The sequence below is a fragment of the Liolophura sinensis genome, chromosome 6 (assembly GCF_032854445.1).
Source record: "Liolophura sinensis isolate JHLJ2023 chromosome 6, CUHK_Ljap_v2, whole genome shotgun sequence".
In the NCBI taxonomy this organism is placed as follows: Eukaryota; Metazoa; Mollusca; class Polyplacophora; order Chitonida; family Chitonidae; genus Liolophura; species Liolophura sinensis.
In genome coordinates, this window is record NC_088300.1 from 65,986,779 (window position 1) to 66,009,126 (window position 22,348).

General features: G+C 38.8%; 1 protein-coding gene across 1 annotated transcript; it reads left to right on the forward strand.

The window, feature by feature from the left end:
- Nucleotides 1-62: 62 nt before the first annotated feature.
- Nucleotides 63-21,201, forward strand: LOC135467701 (CDAN1-interacting nuclease 1-like). Its single transcript, XM_064745514.1, has 11 exons — nt 63-182; nt 1,909-1,954; nt 3,291-3,355; nt 3,847-3,904; nt 5,567-5,645; nt 7,601-7,680; nt 8,383-8,432; nt 9,306-9,373; nt 10,726-10,791; nt 16,516-16,621; nt 20,129-21,201. The coding sequence occupies exons 1-11, from the start codon at nt 91-93 to the stop codon at nt 20,256-20,258; spliced, it is 840 nt and encodes a 279-aa protein (XP_064601584.1). The 5' UTR covers nt 63-90; the 3' UTR covers nt 20,259-21,201.
- Nucleotides 21,202-22,348: the final 1,147 nt, after the last annotated feature.

Sequence of the window (22,348 nt, forward strand, 5' to 3'; positions counted from 1 at the left end):
TAATCTTGTTAAAACGTGAGTCGCATTGTGTGCGTCATATTCAACTTCCGCTTCACGTGGCGGGCAAGTTAAACACGTCTAAGGAGAATAATGGAGATGTCAGTGTACAATGATATCATTGACTGTATTCACGCGTTTAATTCCCGCAAGTGTTTGCCTAAGTTAGTGGAGACTTATCCAGGGTAATTGCCTACACTCTATTTTTATGCAGATATGTAAAACGAACTTACTTGATGGAGCTCTATACGCCAGTGTAGAAATAGTCCTGTATGCATTCCTTGGTTCTCAGTGTTCTTTCCTCCACATGAAGATAGTGTCAGTTGTATGACGTGGTTGTCCGTATTCTCTGTTCATTCTGTATGCAATCCTTCATCCTAAAGTATAAGGGCCCTGATGCCAACAATGCTACTTGTCATATAACCGTACCTGCTTTACGTGCTCTCCGTCACACATCGATGTTGGGGCGGATAAAAAGTGTCTGTCCGTACTTGTAGTTGACTGAAATGCTAGGTTATCAAGAACTTGAGAGATCAATATGTTGGTTGTGTTACATGCCTAGCAGGGATGGCCATGTAGTTTTCGGCTCAGTTGGATTTACTAGCGATCGGAAGAGGGGACATCTGGCTGAGATAAGCATTTTGGTCAACTACAAGTACGGACCAACACTTTTTATGTGCCCCAACATTGATGCGTGCCGGACAACACATAAAGTAAGTAAGGTTATATGACAGGTAGCATTGTTGGCATCAGGGCCCTTATCCTTTAGGATGAAGAGCTAAAGCATTATCTGTCATAGAGCACCATGTTTAAAATCCCCATCCAATCACTTTGCAGTACTCAAAACTTCTGTACTTGGAGGCATACTTGGAATAAAGCAGATAGAGTAGCCAGCTGTCTCTGAGTATTGCCAAGCGAACATTTGGAACAGTTTGTCAGTTTGAGTTAACCATGCACACAGAGAAGTTTTGCTCCAGTGCACATTTGCAACGTGAAACATTATACTAACATAAATCAGACATAGAAATGAACAGATACAGTGAACAACATCAGTATTTCACACTGAGCATCCAGGAGTGCAGAGTAAGGGAGTGCTTACTTATAGGGTTATGTTTCTGCATAATATAACCCCCGAGAGCTAGGCCTAACTCTGATTCGAGTGGTGCATCCTACAAGCTTTACAATGAGAAACATATTTAAATATGTTGTAGTTGCAGAAGAAGCATACTTTTCAAGTGATTTCTCCCAATAGAAGTAAAGCGGGCATCCATATTAACTGTCACTGGTAGTTGCACATTGTATTTGAACACTTATTGTAAAGAGAGCCCCCACCTACAAGTTAACATTCTCACGTTATCTTTTTTTTATTATTATTTTTTTTTATTTTACACCCTTTCTTTTTATCCCAGACTCTTCTGCATAGCTTCTGCAAAAGAGTTCTTTTTAGGCAAGGTACAGAACTAAAATAATGCGAAGATGGAACAAAATATCCTACAGCACATTTGATCATGTTTTGCATTATAACTCTCATGGCTGAACCACTTGAATTAGAGTTACATTCCTGTAAATAGTTCAATGCAAATCTGTTTACTGTGATTATTCAACCTTTTCAACCACTGAAGCATGTTTTCAGTGAAATGTATTCGTACAATTATTATGTAAATGATGCTTAACATGATTTGTCTGTGTCATTAAGGATGTAAACTTCACAAAACTGTGCAAATGATTTTTCTACACTCCACAGTTCTCTCAGAATGTTTCACAATATTGGTTACAGAGGTGGTTGAAAAGTTTGTAGAATTATGATAATTTCTTCATTCCAAATTCCTTGAAAGGTTGTAAAATGTAATTAGTGTATGATAAGTAATCATGACCAAAGTATTTAACAAAAATAAAATGAATGTATTACAGGATTCCAGTGAACACTCTGGGGAGTATTTTGTCACAAGATTATCAGGTATGAATGTAGATACTGCACTGTATAATGTATTTATTTATTTATTTGATTGGTGTTTTATGCCGCACTCAAGATTATTTTACTTGTACGACAGCGGCCAGCATTATAGTGGCAGAAAACCAGGTACCATCTGTGGAGTAGAAATATTAGCAGCATATCTCTGCTGTGGTTTATAACTATACCTTGAAAATCAACTCAAGACATGAAAACAGGACTTTGTATTGAACAGTAGACCCACACTTTTTCTCTATGATTTTCAACCCAATTCAGCTACCATTCAGTCTATAATGCTCCTTCCACCAGCATATCAATGTGACAGTGCTATATCTAGCATGAATGACGTTTTGAACCAGGGCACAGCAGCTTCTGTTGAGATATGTCAAGGTTGCAACATAATAGTCACATTTAAAGCCATACAATACTCCATATAAAAAGATTTATTTTATTTATTTGATTGGCGTTTTACATCCTACTCAAGAATATTTCACTGCCCTCCATATAAAAGATATTCCCAGTCGAACATGTACACATTTGTGCAGGACAGCTCTGAACACAGTTGCCAGAGTTACAGAGGGAAAACTGCCAAGAATGTGTCAGAATCAAAGAAACAAGCTTTCACACACTGGCACCATAATCAGTACACCACTCATCGTGTTGTGCTAGTACCAATCACACCCTGACTGTTGACATTATGATGAGTTAAAATGTGTCTCTTTACTTATCTTGATATGTATACATCTAATTATTTCATGAACAAAATTACATATGGTTTTCAAAGGACTGGGCCATGGTCTGGTAGTTAGAGATGCTTTTCAGTGGCTAGGATACATTAGGTAAGGCTTCAAATCTGGCCTTAGACGAAATTTGTTGATTCTTTCACATTCATTGTTTATGGAGCCATGATGTCAAAAACAATAGCATAGTGAGGCTGTGCATTAAAAATTGGCCCTATGTGGATCCTATCAGAAAAAAAATAGGCCAGGTTGGTAGGGAAAGTTTTTATTGTATTTATTGTAAATATTCTACCCAGTGTAAACTTCGCAGCTGTGCCCTGGGAATACCTTGTTGGTGAAACCTGAGCTACAATAAAATGTGCTACGTGTATGCATCTTGTCGGCATGTTTGTTTCAATCGGAAAACAGTTTAGAATATGTAAATTAGGTTATCCTTTAGTCTCCATGATGACTTTTCTCACTTTCTCATACTGTGTCTTTTTCAAATTCTTTTCTTTCCAAACAAATGGATACCAGTTATGGGGTCAGACAGTATTATTGGAATTCCACTGAATTAAACTACATGTAATGACCTCCATTCTGTTCATTTCATGTTTTTGTAGAAAAAAATGAAAAAATGTCATCACCAGAGATACAGTACTTCATCAGTAGAAAAATATTATCAAAGGTAAGATTGCCACGACATGGCTGGAAAATTGCTGATGTGGCGTTAAGCCATAATCATTCATTCAAAGGTAAGATGTTATTTTTTTATTGCTATTTATTTATTTATTTATTTTTATCAATACAATTTATAAGTTTGTTATTCTATCAGAAAAAGTTTTGGGATTATATGATGTTGATTTTAGATATTTCTTGGGAAAAATTATTGGTCATGTGGAACAATTTAATGTATTGTTTCAGTAACGTTAACAGTTGTTTGCATATTAGCCTTGCTCTATACAGTACTGTCTTGTGTGCAGTTAAATTTTGATGTGAGATACATGTGCAGTGTACCATATGATGAGCTGACAAACCCTGATAAATCTTCTGGCAAACCATGGTCTGAAATAGTGTCAAAAATCCAGGCGAGAATAAGGCATTGGCAACATATCAACATTTGGTGCTTTTGAACGTTGTAAATAAAACTCATTTCATGTATTTGTACTTTATCTCCAGATACTTACAAGATGTTTCAGCAGGAAAAGAATGTGTGATACTTTCTTTAGCAGATGAGGTATGTTCTCTGTTGAAAACATGGTTCAAGGTATGAGGTGTACCCCTGCAGCGGTTTTCTCTATATTTCATTGTATATGTAGAAAATCTCATGCATAGTGTCACGCCCAACACCTGGGATAATTGTTATTGTTGGAAATTCTCTAATAAATCTCCAAACATAAGATTGTAGAGGAAGAACTGACATTAGAGTTTACAGTACTCTAACAACCTGTAGGGATCCTGGTTGCTGTAATAAATATAAGACAGAATAATTGTCTGAAGAAATAACAGACTCCTAGGAACTGAGATTAGGAATACAGTTTTAGATGAACATTTTATTACAATAAAATTAACAAGCTATAATTGACACGCGTTGAATAACGAAATGCGAAAAGTTAGGTGATCCCCATGTGCTTCTATTGTCTCCCAGGTTTCAGATAGGCAGAGTAATCATAATTAGCCATGCGCTTGGTGTACAGATATATCTACACCATTAACAAACCGTACACTGTAATCGAACATACAGTGAGATGGCCATCACCTGCACTAAGCTGTACCTTTCTCAGGTCAGATAGGGTAAAATGAACTTTTTGTGATATTTTTCTGAAAGGCCGATATTGAAGCTTTGCAGGCTCCGTATTTATGCTAATAGGTCACGAGCCATGACCTTGCATTGAACTAATCAAAATCCTTCACATCATGAGGGATTCCCGCATTGCGTCATTCCCTATGGCAACACTTCCGCTGCACGTGAGCAGGATCTATACGAGATGGCAGTCAACATTTCAGTCCCAGTTCTCCATGTAGGAAACCAGATGGAATATAAAAGCCTTAAGAGAGATTTTTCTTGTCAAGTTCAAATCGGCTTGAAATATTTTGTTACTCAAAAACAAGCACATAGTATACACACCATAAATGTTGCCTTGTGTTTGACAAGCAGTCATTAGTACAACAACAACAACCTGAATATAAATCGAACTTGAACTCCATTGATACGTCAGATCAACAACTTTAATAATTTAAGGTCGAGAGTAGCCAGAAAAAGTGCTGAAAGCCCTGTCCTAACAGAGGTGTTTATGTACATTAACTGCAAACATTTCATCACTTTTTAAAATACCTCGTACAGGCAACAAATTTGATTTCCAATCACAGTTTACACTTCATTTAGATATATTAGATGTTTCATGAAATATATCTAAATATTAAATTTATTGCATGTGAACAATTTTCTATGCACATGTGAATCCAAGTGCACCTTATGTATCAAGACCTGATCTGTTGTATGGCACTCATTTACCAATTTATTGATACCAGCTGCCACCTGGATGGTGGAAAGTGCTAGTTTGGGTCTATTTTGTCTGAAAATGGTGCTATTTTATCATTATTTGGAAGGTCAAACTGAGGTATTGTAGTATGTCCAGCGCATGTAACTTTTTCTTTAGATTTGTCCCCAGGAAACTACATCTCCTACAGGCTTGACTGTGAAATCTTATCAGGAGATGTATTATGTGTCTGGTGTTCCAGCTATGTTTCACCTATAAAGTTGAACACCATTACTTAACTGAAATATTGATGAGTACCAATTAAAACACCTTTCATGTACACAGGTTTTTTGAAGTGGTCAGTAGATACTTTTGAAGTTTGAGTGATTAATGTGTGTACCATTTTGTGTGTTTTTCAGATTGACCTCTCTCCTGCTCTCACAGCAAGGATCATCTTGGAGAAACATTTATCTGTGACTAAACATGATGGCCAGTCGGGTGAGGACTCCTGATTAATTCCATGAAGAATGAATGAATGAATGAATGCTTCAGGGTTTTCTGTTGTACTTAGCAATTTTTCAGTCATATGACTACGAGGAGTCATTAGATGTCAGTACTTATATTATGCCTTCTTGTGGCAGGGCCCATGTCGCCGAAGTGCTGCCATCACTGAATTATCATGCTGAAGACACCAGACATGATACCCAGTCGCATTATACTGACACCGGTTGTGTTTCCTTGCTCTAACCTCTCAGTGCTGTGCGCCAAGTGAGGCAACTGCAAGTACCATTTTTAAAGTCCTTGGGATAGCCCGACCCGGGTTTGATCCCAGGATCTGCCAACTTCGAGGCGGATTCCCTAATTAGGCCACCAAATCGGTTAAAATTACATGAGGCATCATTGAAATGTAATCAGATGCTGGTTGAGTGATATAAGTGGTCCTGGACAGTACTGTATATGTTTACAATAGAAGGGATGGCTGTGACATCATCACCACGGTTGAACAATAGCCAGTCAGCCTATTGGAGTTTGGCAATGTAGTGTAGCCTTATTACTGAAATAGTGGTGCCAAAGGTAGGTGCTACCCGTCAATACACCCCTGTCCAAAATCTGCTCAGTGGTCCCCCACTTCCAGTGTTGATCAGGAAATGTACCATTCTGTATTTTCGTAAAGCACGAAAGGTAGCAGAGAAATTATCCTATGCTCTTAGCACTCAGAAGTATCAATGTGATGCAGTGACGAACTGTGACCAATCCCGTGTAATTTCTTTGTACGGTTAACTACTTTTGAATCATTTTCATTTGCTTCTGTGCATTGAGAAACTGACAAAGTAAAAGGAAATATTTTCCGTATCCCATATGCTTTAATACTGAAAAGAAAACAGATATCTGCCGTCAAGTTGAGATAAATCTTTGAAAAGGGAAGCAACCTATGTATTACGAAAATATGGAATTTCAGTTGTTTATTAAATTCCGACACTGGTACTTCCAAATGCTAACAGCATTGGATAATTACCCTCATGCCTCCCGTCAAGGGAAGTAACCTATACATTACGAAAATATGGAATGTGCCACTGGTCAGGGTTTCTTTGCAAGCGCTGCTTCTGGCACCTCATTAGGGCATAATACTGGGTGCGGTCATATTAGTGAAATATTCTTGATTACGGCGTAAAACACCTATCCAATAAAAAAATAAATAAATCCAGATTCTTAGGTCTTATGATAATGTGTTCATTTATACTTCATCACTATATGTTCCTATTCTTGCAGGATTGTGAGCGTTTATTAGATTATCTCCCTTTAGTGTGATATTTAGTGTTAGTTGGTTGTCTCCCTTCCATTGTAAGACAATCATGGTATCCACTTAGCAGATCAGAGCCTCATATACTAAGGAGGTTTAGTATTTACATATACCTAGCAAAAGGCGAGGATTTTCTTTATGAACTGCTTCCTCCTCCGATAAACTTGAGAGCTGTCGTAGTGGTGAATACGTCTTCACCACTAATTTTCATACCTATCAAATAAATAGTGATGTGCAAGGAAATCAATTCCTATTTCCTAATTCCAGTAATGTACTATCACTGGATTTTACCTGTGGAAAAGTAGGATTACCTCTATATTTTTGGGTTGATAGATGGTTAATTTTTATTTTATATATGCCACTTAGGTTCAGGTGTTTAAACCACCATTCAACCATTGCTGGGTGTGTGACATTCTTTTTGACTTTAAGTTGCTGCTGAAATGAAGAGAGCTTGATTCAAATGTTTGACATCGTAAGATCAAGGGCTTGATAGTTGCCGCAAAGGTTGTAGGTGATGTCATACTCACATTGTGTAATGAGATTAAATTTTTAAAAGATGAAAGCTTAGTCATTTATTAGAGCAGATCAGATTTTTGAATCTTTTTAACAGTACTGGTAGCCTAAATTTTCTCTATCTGCTTGTGATACACAGCGTCCAGAAGTCAAGTGACCCAGATGATGCGAGATACGACTCTAATAGAGGACCCAGTTTTGGCTGCAGAGGTACATTATGTAAGTAGACCAATAAAGTCTTACACTGTCTTGCTTGCCTAAATGAAAAAGAAGTAATTCTGATAATAGAAAGTCAGTTTTGCTTTTTGGCATTGCCTGACAACATATAAGACTCGCATTACAAACTACTGCTGAAGTCAGTGGAATGACTTTTTCTGTGGCACTGTTTTTCAAATTGTTTTGGTATTTCTTTGCATTTGGGTGTTCTGTATAAACATCTGGAGTTATGTATGTTCCCCTGAATCCTCCAAACCTGCCTACAATCCGTCAACTAATCACTTTGTCATAGGCTATACAATCTTGTTTGTAACAAAAACAGTGGTTGATTACACATTCATATTGTTAACTGCACTCATCAAGTCCATTATAAAAGCAAAAAGATTAGTTGGGCACCCTTTTTTAAACAAGGTGAAAATGTGAGGCCATTTCCGGGAAATGGTCAAATTGCTCAATTACCTAAGAATTTGGCATACATGTAGGTTCAAATCCAGGAGGTGCCTTATTAAAGTAAAGAGAATACTTTTTCATGGCTTTCAGATGATATAAATATATCTTCAACCAGAAAATTTATGGGATAGTCCTAATTTCCCCACACATTAGATGATTTGCAAGTTTTATTTTTATTTTTATACCCTCCTCAGACATTAAAAAACAAGTTGGTAATAACTTCTATGATCACTCAGTGTTGTCTGTTGCTTTCAGTGTGTGTTGGACGATGACCATTACGGCCCCCTGGTGGACTGTATAAAACAGTATCCTTGACCTTTCTTGTCCTTAGATTTTTCTCCTCTGTGACAATAGCACATGCAGGAAAGTGGAAATGCCCTAGTTGTTTCCTTGTGTCTATTCCATGAATATTCTAGCTCAGTCTCCAGCCAGATGTAATCTCTGCCTTGGATTGATCTGTTGTAGGGCCCTGGCAGTTTGCACAGTCTAACGTTCATTGAAAATCACTTGGTTTCCACCAGTATAATGAGAACATCTGTACATTACATGTGGGAAAGTACATCAGCAGTTTGACAAAGGTCGGTGGTTTACCCGAGGATCTCTGGTTTCCTCTGCTCATAAAGCTGACTGTCACTGTATGAGTGAAAAATTCTTCAGTATGGTGTTAAACATCAATTAAAGAAAGAAATCCTTGAAGCAGAAATTGTGCATTGTGCTCACATCATATAGGTAAGTAGTTACAGAATTATGTCATCGCATTGTTATATACTGGGGGCCTCCGTTGACTGGTGGTTTATGGTGTACTAGCGCAGAATAATGACCAGAGACTCTCACCGATTCAATCAGTGTGAGTTCAGCTCATGCTGGCGTCCTCTCTGGTTGTAGATGGTTTTCAGGCAAACTGCAGATGGTCATGGGTTTCCCACGGGCTCAGCCAGGTTTCCTCTCGCCATAATGTTGGCTGGCATCTCGTGAGTGAAATGTTCTTGAGAACGGAGTAAACACTAATCAAATAAATAAATTAAGTGATTATTGTTGCTATAAAGCTTTCTTTATTTTTAACTTTGATTAAATAGCTTATTATTGAACCTATAATAATATCCTAATCCAACCTTCAGGCTCAAATCTGTCGTAACTAGTTAATAAATTAACCCCAAATTCTTCCTTGATAAATTCAGTTCAGTTGGCCATGAATATGAGTTCAAACTGAAGCGGAAATTGGATTCTTTGGATCTGGCTTACATTGGTAAGCATTGTTCTAACCCTCAATTCATGTTATTGCAGATCTGCTATTTTAAGAATTGGAAGTACTTAGATCCCTTGGGCTCTGCCCAATTTTCCCCCACTATAATGCTGGCCGTCATTGTATAAGTAAAATATTCTTCGTTGAGGCGTAAAACATCAGTCAAATAAATAAATAAATTGATTCATGTAGGCGAAAACCTATCAAATGGGGTTGTTTTTCATACTGGCCAATATGCTGGCAGCATATTGTACTCAGCATACTAAACAGGGTTATGACATTTGTCTTTGAGATGGCATTCTAGTGAGAAAGGGCTTAAAAGGAAAGACAACTCCATACCAAATATACATGTATATGTATGCATCACTTAAGTATCCCACATCATGTATAACAAGCATAACTTTTGATTTTGGTAAATGTTGCATAACAAAGATGTTACAGTTCAAAGTTAACAAAATTGTGCGCTTTGAGAAAATTGAAAGCGCTGCCATGTTATCAGTTTTAACCAATCAGGGGTGAGGTGATTCTGTAACCCAAGAACGCAGCTGTTTCCGCTGATGTCATTTGAGCCCTGTTTTACCTTTAAACCATGCGTGATGAAGCCTCGTGTTCTGGGTGCCTCTAACATGGGGCAACCTATGTCCTTTTAAGAATTCCTACTTACGAGTTGATTCCTAGAGTTATGAAGCATGTGAGAAAAAAAAATGTCTTTGGCCATTTTTCTGTTTCCACTCTACTTCTGAAATAACTAGGGTTATGTCTTTTTCTTTTAATATGTTGACTCTTGGTATGGCCTGCTGCAGGGAAAAACCTTGGTGCTTGTAGGTTGGCTTGGGGGTTTTACATCACATTTGATCATGTTTCCGTCTTATCACTACAGTGTTTCCCTATAGGAGAATAGTCCTGTTGAACTATAATATGTTTATAGTGCTGGTTTACTGGAATGCCAAGGCAAATAAGATAGTAATATTATAGATATCAAAAAGACTTCTTAATTATTAACTTAACTGAGTATTTGTTACTGAAGTTTTCTTGATGGGTCAAAGTGTTCTCAGTTACTCCAGAGTTGTTTCCCTTTCATCATAATTCCATGGGGTGAAATCATTTTATAATGGTGTATTCGTCAGTGTTGAAGCTTAAGAACTTAAATGTTTGTATTTTTCTCCTTGAAAGAAAATTAAGAGAACCTGGTGTTTTTGTTTTAACTGGTAAATGTGGACTTCTGCTGTCACCTTTGTCCATGCGGAGGTTACTTGATTAGGGCTGGAACGAAAGTGACAGATTCAGTGGTTTTGTTTTGAAGGAACATTTAGCCCAAAAAGTGTTTTTTGTTTGTTTGTTTCTTGTATATGTAGGTGAGGAGGAAATGAGAGCCAGAGGTTATGACAAGACCCCTGATATCAAAATGGAAGTCCCCATAGGTGAGAACAAAGTCATGATAGCATAATAGTTCTGTTTATTACATATTAAATAAAATAGTGCAATTGACAACACTATTCTGCATGCATGTATTTACATGTGCAACACACAGGATTACAAGGACATGCTGATATATTCACTGACTTTCTTGAGAACACATCCGCCACCTTTAGTGTTAAAGTTAAAAAAAAAAGTCATCATTTATTCCCTCAACACCAGGTTTTGTCATTTGTACTTCAGGCAAGTAGTTTTTGTTGAATTATTGTTCATGGATTTCATGAGGATATGGTTTCCTTGGCCTTCTGGCCCATCACATTTTGTCCACTGTTTTCAGTATTATTTTGAGATTAAATATTTAACTTAAGTTCATGAATTTATTCATTTTTTTACATCCCAGCTGATGTATTTTCCATCTCTAGCCTCAAGTTACTAACATGCTTAAAGGATTAGTGTCCAGATTTAGCTACTGGTCTTAATTATAAAGATTATAACCTGTTTAAACTGTATGTTACCAGGATGGCTCCTGAGAAATGTTTTAATGACTTCAAATCCACCAAAAACAACAGATTTACTGCCCTATCCTATCTCAGCCAGCCACCTGGTACGTCAGCAGGTGACGTCATAGATGGACAACCCATGCCCAGCTGGCCTAAATAACCTGGGAATTCGTATCAAAACGATGTCAGTTTCGAGATGGATTTTAGCTACACAGAAACACATATACTGCCATATCAATTTGAACCCATAGTGAACAATGTTAAATTTCCAATTCTCTGAATTGAAATCTCTGGCCAGACTTCAGATTCCGAATTTTCTGACATTGAATTTGATCTTAATTTGTCCAGACATTTCCCACCACACCGACAAAGCGGACTGGTAAGCTATAGCTTTGTCCTGTGTTAAACTGTGCATTTTGGGTGTTCACTTATTCCCCATGGGATTCTAAATCTATACCTATATGTGATGACAACTACCGGTACCTGTTATTGCCGGCATTCCGAATAGCCCGTGCCTGTAGGGGCGTATAATCGACATTAGTGTACATATATTTACTATTTATCATTTTTCAGTTCAGTTAATAGTATTTTACAACTGCTATGTACAGTGCCATTTTGGAATTTCAGCTGTATTCCTCTCCTAGCTTTCAACTGTGTAATGGCGAGAGCAGATACAGCTGTTTTTAGTAGGTACAAAATCCTTCCATGCTGTAAATCCATGCCTTCCAGAGAGCCAAACCATGTGGAAACTTAACTCCTGGGTTCTTTAACCATCTGTGTTTGCAACATTATGCAGAGCAGCAAACCATTTTGTGGAGAAATTTGATGTGCTTGGTGTCACACTTGTAGCTTTTTTAACACAGAATTAAATGGTGAAGCTCTGACAGCTTGTAATGGTTGGACTTGTATGTCGGCAGAGACCACCGAGTGTTGGTGGGAAAAATGCATAAAACCAGCCCCATTATCCAGTTATTTTAAATGCCATATTACTTAGGTTAATGTACCCTTTATCAATATTTTTTCACACTCAATTTAACAATATATGCAGGCATATTAAATTATGAATAAATAGTAGATCTGAGCACTAATCCTTTAAAATGAATCAGCTTGCATTATTGCTCTGTAGAAGAACAACTGAAGCCAGTTTTCAGCACTATATTTTGTGCCTCTGATTGGCAATCTCAGATAATGACTATACAGAGTTATTAGTAATTTTGTCCTTATGACACATGCTAGAAAATGAAATTTGATGCCAGAAATAGTATCCTCAATTCTTGGATGTGTTATTTCTATTTTCCTGCCACAGAGCTACAGCCATAATCCTTGCCCAGGAACTATCTGTATTTAGATAGTTCAAGCCCAGCTCATGCTGGCTTCCTCTCTGGCTGTACGTGGGAAGGTCTGCTAGCAACCTGCGGATGGTCGTGGGTTTCCTCTGGGCTCTGCCCGGTTTCCTCCCACCATAATGCTGGCCGCCGTCGTATAAGTGAAATATTTTTGAGTTCGGCGTAAAACACCAATCAAATAAATAAATAAATTGTAATTAGATAATCTACTAATAAACTAATGTTATAATTATGGACATTGACATATAGGTATCTTTGGATTTTCTCTTGAAACTACTGTGATACATGGTCTCTCTATTAAAAAGTCAGTAATTTGTCCATGAACTTTCTAGAACTTTTTAACAGCACACTTTTATGTATATGGGTTAATTTGAAATTGTTTTATGTTTTATCCAAATGTGGACAGGCATTGAAAATTTTAAGAACAAAGATGCTGGTTAGACAGCTGAATCAACATCCATGTGTTGTTTTTGCACCCGTGGTTGTTGATTAGCACATAGATCAAAGAGCACAAAATGCCAGTAAACTACCAGGTGTTTTGTCGAGTATTTCTTCATAAAATTAGTTTGAACAGATTCTTTTCAAGTTGATTATTTGTCTGTGAAGTAGGCCATATCTGATTTGTTCATTTGGGACAGAAAAGCAGTTCATTGTTGCAGCTTACATGTAATGTTAATTTCATTATATATATTAAAATATTTTTTCAAACGAATAACAAAATGTGACAGCACATTTTAAAACCACTTTCATTCAGGGTTAGTTCTAAGGTTACTCTTCACTTTGAATCATTTGACATAAATAATGATGAAAAATGCTTTCAGTGTCAATAGGTGTTCATGCTACTCTTTTGTGGTAGTCAGTACCTTTTGTCATTCTGTGCTGTGTTCCCTCAGAAAAAAAACAGAATGTCTTAAAATAATTTAGATAAATAACAATTAATTTCCTTGTCAAACAAAAAAAAAACAAAAAAAAATAAATAAAGGGATATCTAGTAAACTAATTACATATTGTGTTAGGAACATATCTGTTCACTTGTAAATCAACTAAATTGTCACATAGTTTAAAGGTAAAATGTAAGAAAAAAAAATCCCTTTGATGTTGAGACGACATGATCGAAAAGCTGACTTAATCAGCCGCTCTTCCAAATACACCCAAAAATCTGCAGAGTTAAGGCAATTTTTGCCTTTATCAGTCCTTTTGTGCTCGCCTTGCCTTTGAAGTTCCTTCTTTTCTATCTGTGAGGTGTTGGTAATTGTTAATGATTTTACAAGCCTTCCATCTTAATAAAGTATGGCTGCTCGTTGTGAACGTTACGGCGGTGTCAGGTTTAATTTGGGCTGTGGTACAGGTTTAAATTTGGCCAATTGCGGGACGAAAGAGATCATAGCCACTTCAAAGTGCGTCGATGCTGACAGGTTTGTTATGGAGCCGAGCTGTCGTAAACCCTTGTCCCTTGTGACCACCGATCGTCCAAGGTCGGTTGGAATCCACAGCGCTCCACGACGAGCTCTCAGGCGTCATGGTTATAACCTGCTGGTCACAGATAGTCCGGCTACATTACCACAAGTCAACCATTGTCCGGTATGGTCCTCTATCCTCGCTGATGGCCCAGCAGTTCTAGCCACTTCAGGAAGTACCAGTGACGATGTCCACGTGCTGGTGGTGCGAGCGATAAGAGGCGAACTCTACGCATTATTGATTCAGAGCCTGCGACCCGAAGTAGAGAGGAAATGTAGAGGTTTGATTCGGTATGCAAGAGGAAGAGACATCTTGTAAGGCAGCTATTGCACAAACATCATTCTCCGTCAGGAATGGCGAGAAGTCTTGTTGCGGCTAATCTAAGAGCACAGGAAGGTAGCATGGCTCACCGAACCCGAATCGGAGAGTATCACCTCTGCATTTTCAGGGCCGAACCATTTCAGTGATTAATACCCTTCACAGCGGATGTTTCGACTCGGCTGAAGGCAGCTCTGATGTTCCTTTCAGGCCAAAGGGAAAAAATTAATTTCAGAGAATGCATAACAATGTCAGAGAAGCATGTAATTTCCATTGACTTGAGGAGAAAGAGTAATGATAAAGACAGTTATTGGTGGAGCTCATCTTGAAAGTGTTTGGAGAATGTCTTAAAACAGATTTAGACAATGTTCCTTCACCTTCACAATCAGGAATTCTAAAAATGGTGAAAAAAAAAATAATAGACGCAGAGAAAGAATTCCGTATTTTGGGGCTTTTGATTAAAGCAAGTTTCTTTCATGGCTTCTGAAATCATCTGACTGCGGTAAAGCTATTCAGCTGTGTCTGAAGTATTGCTATCCATAACTACATAAAGGCATTTCTTACGCTCTTTCTTTGTACTTTCTGTAAAGAAATCAGTTCATTTTAAAAATACACTTATTTAAACTCTGTTATTGAAGAAAATAACAATATGGAGAAAGGTTGTCAGTGATTACTTTGTAGGGGTATTTGCATATAACAGTAATGGTACTAGCAGAATATAATTTTATACAATATTTGTGGTTGAGGGAAGGAGGGGAGGGGCAGATTTGTGGGGAGAGAAGCAATACTCCGTCTTTTCTTTACTCTTATCCTAGTTCTCAAGTTTCTTCCTGCATCCATTTCAGTTTAAGTTTTATGCTATTCATGTTGCAAAATAAAACTACATTCTGATTGTTTCAGACAGAGGAATATTTTCATTCACCTCACCCGCCGTCGTATAAGTGAAATATTCTTGAGTACGGCGTAAAACACCAATCAAAAAATCAATCATTCACCTCACAATTTCACAGGGATGGAAAAATGAACCCATCTCCAAAAAACGTTAAAGATTTACATAAATGAACCTACTTTTTACCCTTGAAGGTACCGGCAACTTGGCGAAATTATGTAGAAGTGCCTAGAATGAGTGGTGATTTATAGATGCAATTACTGTAACAAGGAACCGCTTCGGCGGCCTAATAGTTAAAGAGTCCGCCTCAACGTCTGGAGACCCGGGTTCAAGTCCGGCTATACTTGCCAATGTTTGTAGAACTATAATCTGACTGGCTACTGTTCTACCGTGGTGATTATGTCACATACAACCCTTCTGTTGTAAACATATACGATACTGTCCAGGACCACTTATATCACTCAACTGTGTTTGGTAGCTATGGGAAATTCCGCGCTTGATTACATTTCAATGACGCCTGTAATTTTAACCGTTTCGGTGGCCTAATGGTTAGAGCGTCTGCCTCGAAGTCGGGATATCCTGGGATCAAGCCTGGGTCGGATCATACCAAAGACTTTTAAAATGGCACTTGTAGCTGCCTGACTTGGCTCATTGCACTTAAAGGTTAGAGCAAGGAAATCGAACTGGTTTACAAAGTTTCCGTATAATGTGACAGTGTATAATTTCAGTGGCCGTAACATTTTGGTGGCATGGGCTGGCCCTGCCACAAGAAGAGACAGTATACACACACCAAATGACTCCTCGTCTTCATATGACTAAAAATTATTAAGTACCACATATTTGTGGTGGTCAGCATTATGGTGGGAGGAAACCGGGCAGAGCCCAGAGGAAACCCACTACCGTCCGCAGGTTGCTAGCAGACCTTCCCAGGTACGGCCGGAGAGGAAATAACGGACTGAGTGAACTCGATGGATTTCATTTGGGTGAATTTGGTATGGTGTGGATGAATTTGGTTAATATGGATGATTCTAGTGGTCTTTCTGACGTTTGTTTAGAGTGGATGATTTTTGTTGACGTGGATGATGTTATTGATCTAGATAAATTTTGGTTGGTGTGGGTGAATTTGATTTCAATTGATGAGGATGGTTTTGGGGTTGATATTGTCATATTATTCACATTACTACCATTTTACACCGAACACTTTGTAATGTTTTACAGCTGTGAACGGCCATGTTGTGAACTGGATTGAGAGCAAAGCATCATTTGGAGATGAACATAGTCACAAGGGATATGAGAAGGATCAGTTTTGGAGTTACTGGAACAGGTACTGTTACATCTGGTGTAGGGTGGTATGACAGGTGTTTCAGTCTACGCGTAAGGTGTAAAAAGTGCATATGTGTTTATTTGATAGGAGTTTAACACCCTTTTATTTGAGTCTATAGAACGTGAGGTTTATGGGAGAGGCCCAGGGGTCTGAGGATACATCCACCCTTCATTAACCTACCTGACAAAAGTAATTACTTCGGCAACAATGAGTCTGAAACAGTATGCAAGTCATATCTAGTAAAAAGTCCAGTAAAGAAGTGAAAGTCTTGATCCTAAGCTTTACAGGTGGCACTGGAATACGTCAACGTCATGGTCTGACAGTAATTATTAGAAATGGTGATATGATATAGGTTATAGGTTGATATAGGTTATTGTATGATGTATTTTATTATCAATGAAAAGCATGTGTAAAAGTAATGATGAAACAAAGCAGGGATGTTAAAATGACAATTTTATTACATATAGGTCTTTCGGTATTTGTTATAGGAAATTTAAAATTGCTCATGGTGTACACAGTTCCAAGATGACCTTACAGTTGATAGTTTTGTTTTCTTCGTTTTTAAAAAAAATTAAGAAAATTTAACGAATGTTTGCTCCATCCAAAATAGCTTAGTTTTGATAGCAGATATACAAGGTAAGTATATTTGTTTTCAAGACGCTTAAAAAGCAATACAAGTAAGGCTTAAATGTTCATTGTTTTCCTACTGCCAATAATGCCAGATCAGCTTAAGTTTACACCACTGTACACCATTTCTCATCCACACTTGCTTCCCTTTCTGTTATGGATGTAACGGATAGGTTAACTGTGACTAGATTGTAAATAAATAGCAAATAAATGTTAACCTGAATAGCTGCGGTTTTGTGGGCGTTGAAATGTTCTCTGGGCTATCAGTTTGACATGGATATAGTTTGTGGTTTATTTTATAAGAATGCTTCATTACACCTATATGGATGATGTTTGCTGTCCCATAAATGTCAAATTTTCATAGTTTCCTTGTGCTTGTGTAAAGGAATAGAGGCCAGACGTTTTCATCTTCTTTACAAGCTCAAAGTTAAAAACACAAAATCTTTCTGACGCGATAGTGTTCCGAGATTGTCTTTTTGAGATGGATTGTGAAACCGTAAAATCTCTTTGATAGTACAGTTAGTTCTGGCAGAGTGGTGAGTATCTTGAGAGATTTGACTTCAGTCTCTGGCCGTCCTGCTGGCAGAGAATTTCACAGTTTGAGATAAAAGATTTATTCTATCAGACCGGCCGGCCGAAGCCTCTGTCATAACGAGAAGCCTGGGTGTTTTCCTAAGGTGATTACAGCTCTATCCAGTTTCACTGCGGGACATGGAGCAGAGGGAAACTCAGTCGGCCTGAGTTAGCAGCCAGTTTTTGATGTCCCGTCAGGGTTTATGTTCATTTTCGATAACGACGTCGCGAAATCGAGTTAAGCCCGCAAACTAGCCGGATCACCGAGTTCCTGCAATTCTTCGCCGGGGTGATGCCCACTTTCGCCAAGATTCTCCTGGGGCTTGAATTACGCACGCGTTTTTCGCGGGAACAGTCGGGTCTGTTTTAGTCTCGTTTAATGTTGTCGTTATGCTTTTTGTGGTCGTTCACTCTCCATCTGGTTGCCATCAGATAAGCATTAAAACTGCTCCAGTAACCAGTTCGGACCATCAAGGGCTATCCAACTCCGGATGTTGACGTCGTTGGATGAGGAATGCTTCGAGCAAAAAGAGAAATGTAACCCTCAAGCAGGTTGTAAAAGTTGACGCTGTTATAATAAAACTTCACCAACTTCGAATCAAGCTGTCAAAAAATCTCTCAAAGTTTGGTCGTCGACCTAGAATTTTGACTACAGGCAGAATCGTCAGCACGGACCTCTGCCGGCTTTTGTTGCCGTCGGAACTTGGATTGCGGATCTGGAGCATAAAGTTGGCCCGGCCAACGAATTATTAGAAATTTTTGGCTGGATGCACTGTTTTAGGGCCCCTGTTGGGTTCCCGTGTGGAAATTTGTTTCTACTCGCCTGGATGACATCTAGCGAGGTTAGGTTAGGCGAAATGAAATTAGTATGGATCATGAGTCGTGTGTACACGGTTATTACTTGCACTGGCTGGTTGTCTTGGTGTATTTAACCGGGCCGTAATCTCTAAGATCCCGCGGCCCCATCACCTCGGCCAGGGAGACACGGCTCTTTTCGCTTTTTGACAGTTTGATAGATGACGCGGCCGTCTTCACAATCTAACGCTGCTGGGATAGAGTTTGCCCGTGTTAGACTCTTTTTGATTAATCCAGAAACGTTTCCACTGCCAGCTTCCCTGCTCAAACAGAAATATTGAATGAATTGCAAAAGATCGTTACCAATATATACAATCTTAACTGACTTTAATCTAGGCCAGGCTGGTCCCTTCAATTGTAGATACACACAATTCGCCGTGATTACTGCCGGACTAGAAGGCACCCAGATCAGGGGCCTTAGCCATCCCTGGTTAGTTTACTGAGGTATTAGACCAATTTCTGTCGGCCCGCACTTCACTTCGTCCCGAATTGTCAATTCACTTGATTGCTGCCGTCGATTGTTTTGCGGCGCAATTTTCGTCCTGGAGAGAAAGTTGTATAACGCTTAATGAATCCCCCCTCCAATGTCTGTTTGCTAACAGTTGGTTTATGTTCTGGAGAAAATGAGATTCCCAGAAAAGTAATCAGAAATGTTTCGGTAGTACAGTAAAAAGCCATATAAATCCCCCTTAGCATGCTCGCCCTTTTCGGGGTTAGACCGGGGTTAAGTTTCTTATGCACGGGAAATTGTTTGGCGTAGCGTATATCATCTGTGTGTATGGTAAATTTGGACCTCTCATAAAGGTTGACTTTAAACTGTAATATATGGGAAAACTTTCAACTGTCTAATACTTTATGACAGATTGAATTAGATCTGATGAGCGAACGGCCAGTGCATCGTACTTTTGGATGCAATGAATACTTTATATGTGCGTAGTAATATGAAAGACTGATCTTAAAAAACATACTGACGTACGTGTGACGGTCCGACAGCAACCTGCGGATGGTCGTGGGTTTCCCCCGGGCTCTGCCCCGTTTCCTCCCACCAAGATGCTGGCCGCCGTCGTATGAATGCAATATTCTTGAGTACGATGTAGAATTTAAATCATATCAACAAAATAAATAAAAAAACTTATGTGACTATGTGTCCTCCACCCATAGACCTGACGGCCGTTGTATTCTCGAGGATGGCGATAAATAGCAACCAGATAAATAAATAATGATGAAGTATAACTTGAAATGTCTATCAGTTTGTTGTTGTGTGTGTAACCATTGGCTAGATATGGATGTCTCGTATGCCTGACCATATTCTATAATGGGTTCTCGCGAAAGCCTAATATGAGAGTAATCCAAAGTCATTTCTTGTTAAGGAATTTCCCTTCTTTCAGTCACCCTTCACTTCAGTATACATGTGACATTGCCGTGGTATAAGATGTCTTTATTTGTTATCAGATTCGGACCTGGAATGGTAATCTATTGGTTTGGATACATTAAAGAGCTCGATGTAAATCGGGAAAAAGGTATTATGTTGATGGACGATTTCCCGGCGAACATTGTCACCATGGACCCGCTTCAGAGGTGACAGGCCACCATGGAAGTAACACCATGCACATGACCACATATGGACGCATTGCTGTTCACGCTATTGGCCCATTCCAGAAGTGATTGACCACCATGGATGTGACACAATAAACACGACAATATGAACATATTGCTGAATTGATACTATGGACCAACTCCGAAAACGATTGCCCACCATGGAAGTGACACTATGGTAATGGCCACATGGACGCATTTGCTGAGTTGACACCGTGGAGTCGTGAACCCACCCAGTGCACAGCTGACATATATTGCAATTATTTTTATCACCATTGATGTAAACATATCCGAGCAAACATGGTGATGGTTCCCCAACGGAGTTGGCACGAAAGACTTTAAGCAGAAGTGGCATGCCCAATAGGGAGTGAGACTATGGACTTCAAGCAGATGTGACACTGTGGCACAAACACCATTGATGCAGACTGAACACCAAAGGTTGTGATGTACTCCGGTTCCTCGTGCGTGTTCAAAGACAAGAATCAGCAGTGATGCTGATGGTGTATTGTGATGCTGTGATGAACGAATACTCTGTATCCAGTTGTTTTTAATTAAGGTGAAGCCAGAGGTAAAATAAGTGACAGACGAGCAGACTACCGAGTGATAGGTATCACTAACCTGGTATAAACAAAGCTTGATAGATGTACTTTTGAAGTTGTATGGAAATATCTTACGTTGGAGATTTTAACAGGCCACGAATTGCGCCCGCAAGATCTGAACTGATGTGTCAGGTAGTCTCGTCTGTAAGTCCTTTCATTATCATTCGCCATGATTCTGATAATATTTCCACTATTAGTCGAATCGTATGTTCACAATTGGTCATGGGAGTGAAATTGGTTTTTATGTGAATAAAAAAAGGAAAGAAAACAAAGCGATGTTCATAAACCAGAATACTGATAGATATGTTGCGCTCTGTTCTTCACAGCCAATAAAACTAACAAATTCAAGAATGATGGGAGTCCCTCTTTGTTTTTATTCAATTAACTTCAGATTTCATTCCTTAAACGGTTTTGTGAATTCATTTAGTAATGTTTGCAAGCCAGAATGATCCGAACCCGGTTTTATTCGATGTCACTGGTATACAACTTACACGTATACAGACAGGAAAGAAGAAAACTGTCTTAGTTACTGTGGAACCCTGTATCGTATCCAGTCATGTAGAGTTTCACTCGCTGAGAGGAGTCCGCTTCGAGAGCGGTAGATCCTGGGTCGAGTCACACATAAGACTTTAAAAGAGGAAGTTGTAACTTCCTCGCTTGGCGTTAAGCATGACGGGGATATTGCAACAACTGGTTGACCCGTATCAGTATAATGGCTTGGGCGCGGCGGCTTACTTGCCTTTGGTAATTCGTCTCAGTGAAGCAGCACTGGACAAAAGAGCGGTGGAAATCTGTCCAGCAACAAGGAGGCACATTACATGCACTCTAAGGATTCCTTTGCCGTCATATAACTGGAAAAATTGTTAAGTACGACGTTAAACCCCAAGCACTCACTCTCTCTGGGAGGAGGACATCTCCTTTACCAGAAAGGGCGCGAGTTCAAATTCAGCTCCAGTCGATCGAATTAAGCCTTTGCGTCAGGTATCAGCGGTAGAACCGTGTCCATCGCCCAATATCATAGTGATTTTAGTCGTATATGTGAAATAGATTGTAGATGATACGAAAAGTTCATTCCTGGTAGAGAAATGTTTTACTTGAAATAATAAAGATCTATCAACCATGACAATTGCTAATAATAGGTGAACGTGTCTTTGACAGGGGCTTGCTGTGGTTTCGTCAGAAGTTACACTAATGGCATATCCCCTTGAAGGATAAAAACTCCAGTCAAATAGAGAAATAAATTCATTCCTAAAAGAGAAGAGAATTAGCTGTGAATGGAACAGTTTCATCGAACCTTGATGTACATATACCAATCATCGCAATGGAGGTTATACGTGGATGCAGTCCCACGTGTCGTTTGACACGTCAAATAAATAAATTCCTGAAAGCCAAGAGAACTGGCTGTGAATAGAACAGTTCTACATGGCCTTGATATACGAGAGTTATATTAACCGTCACAATAGAGGTTGTTAATACG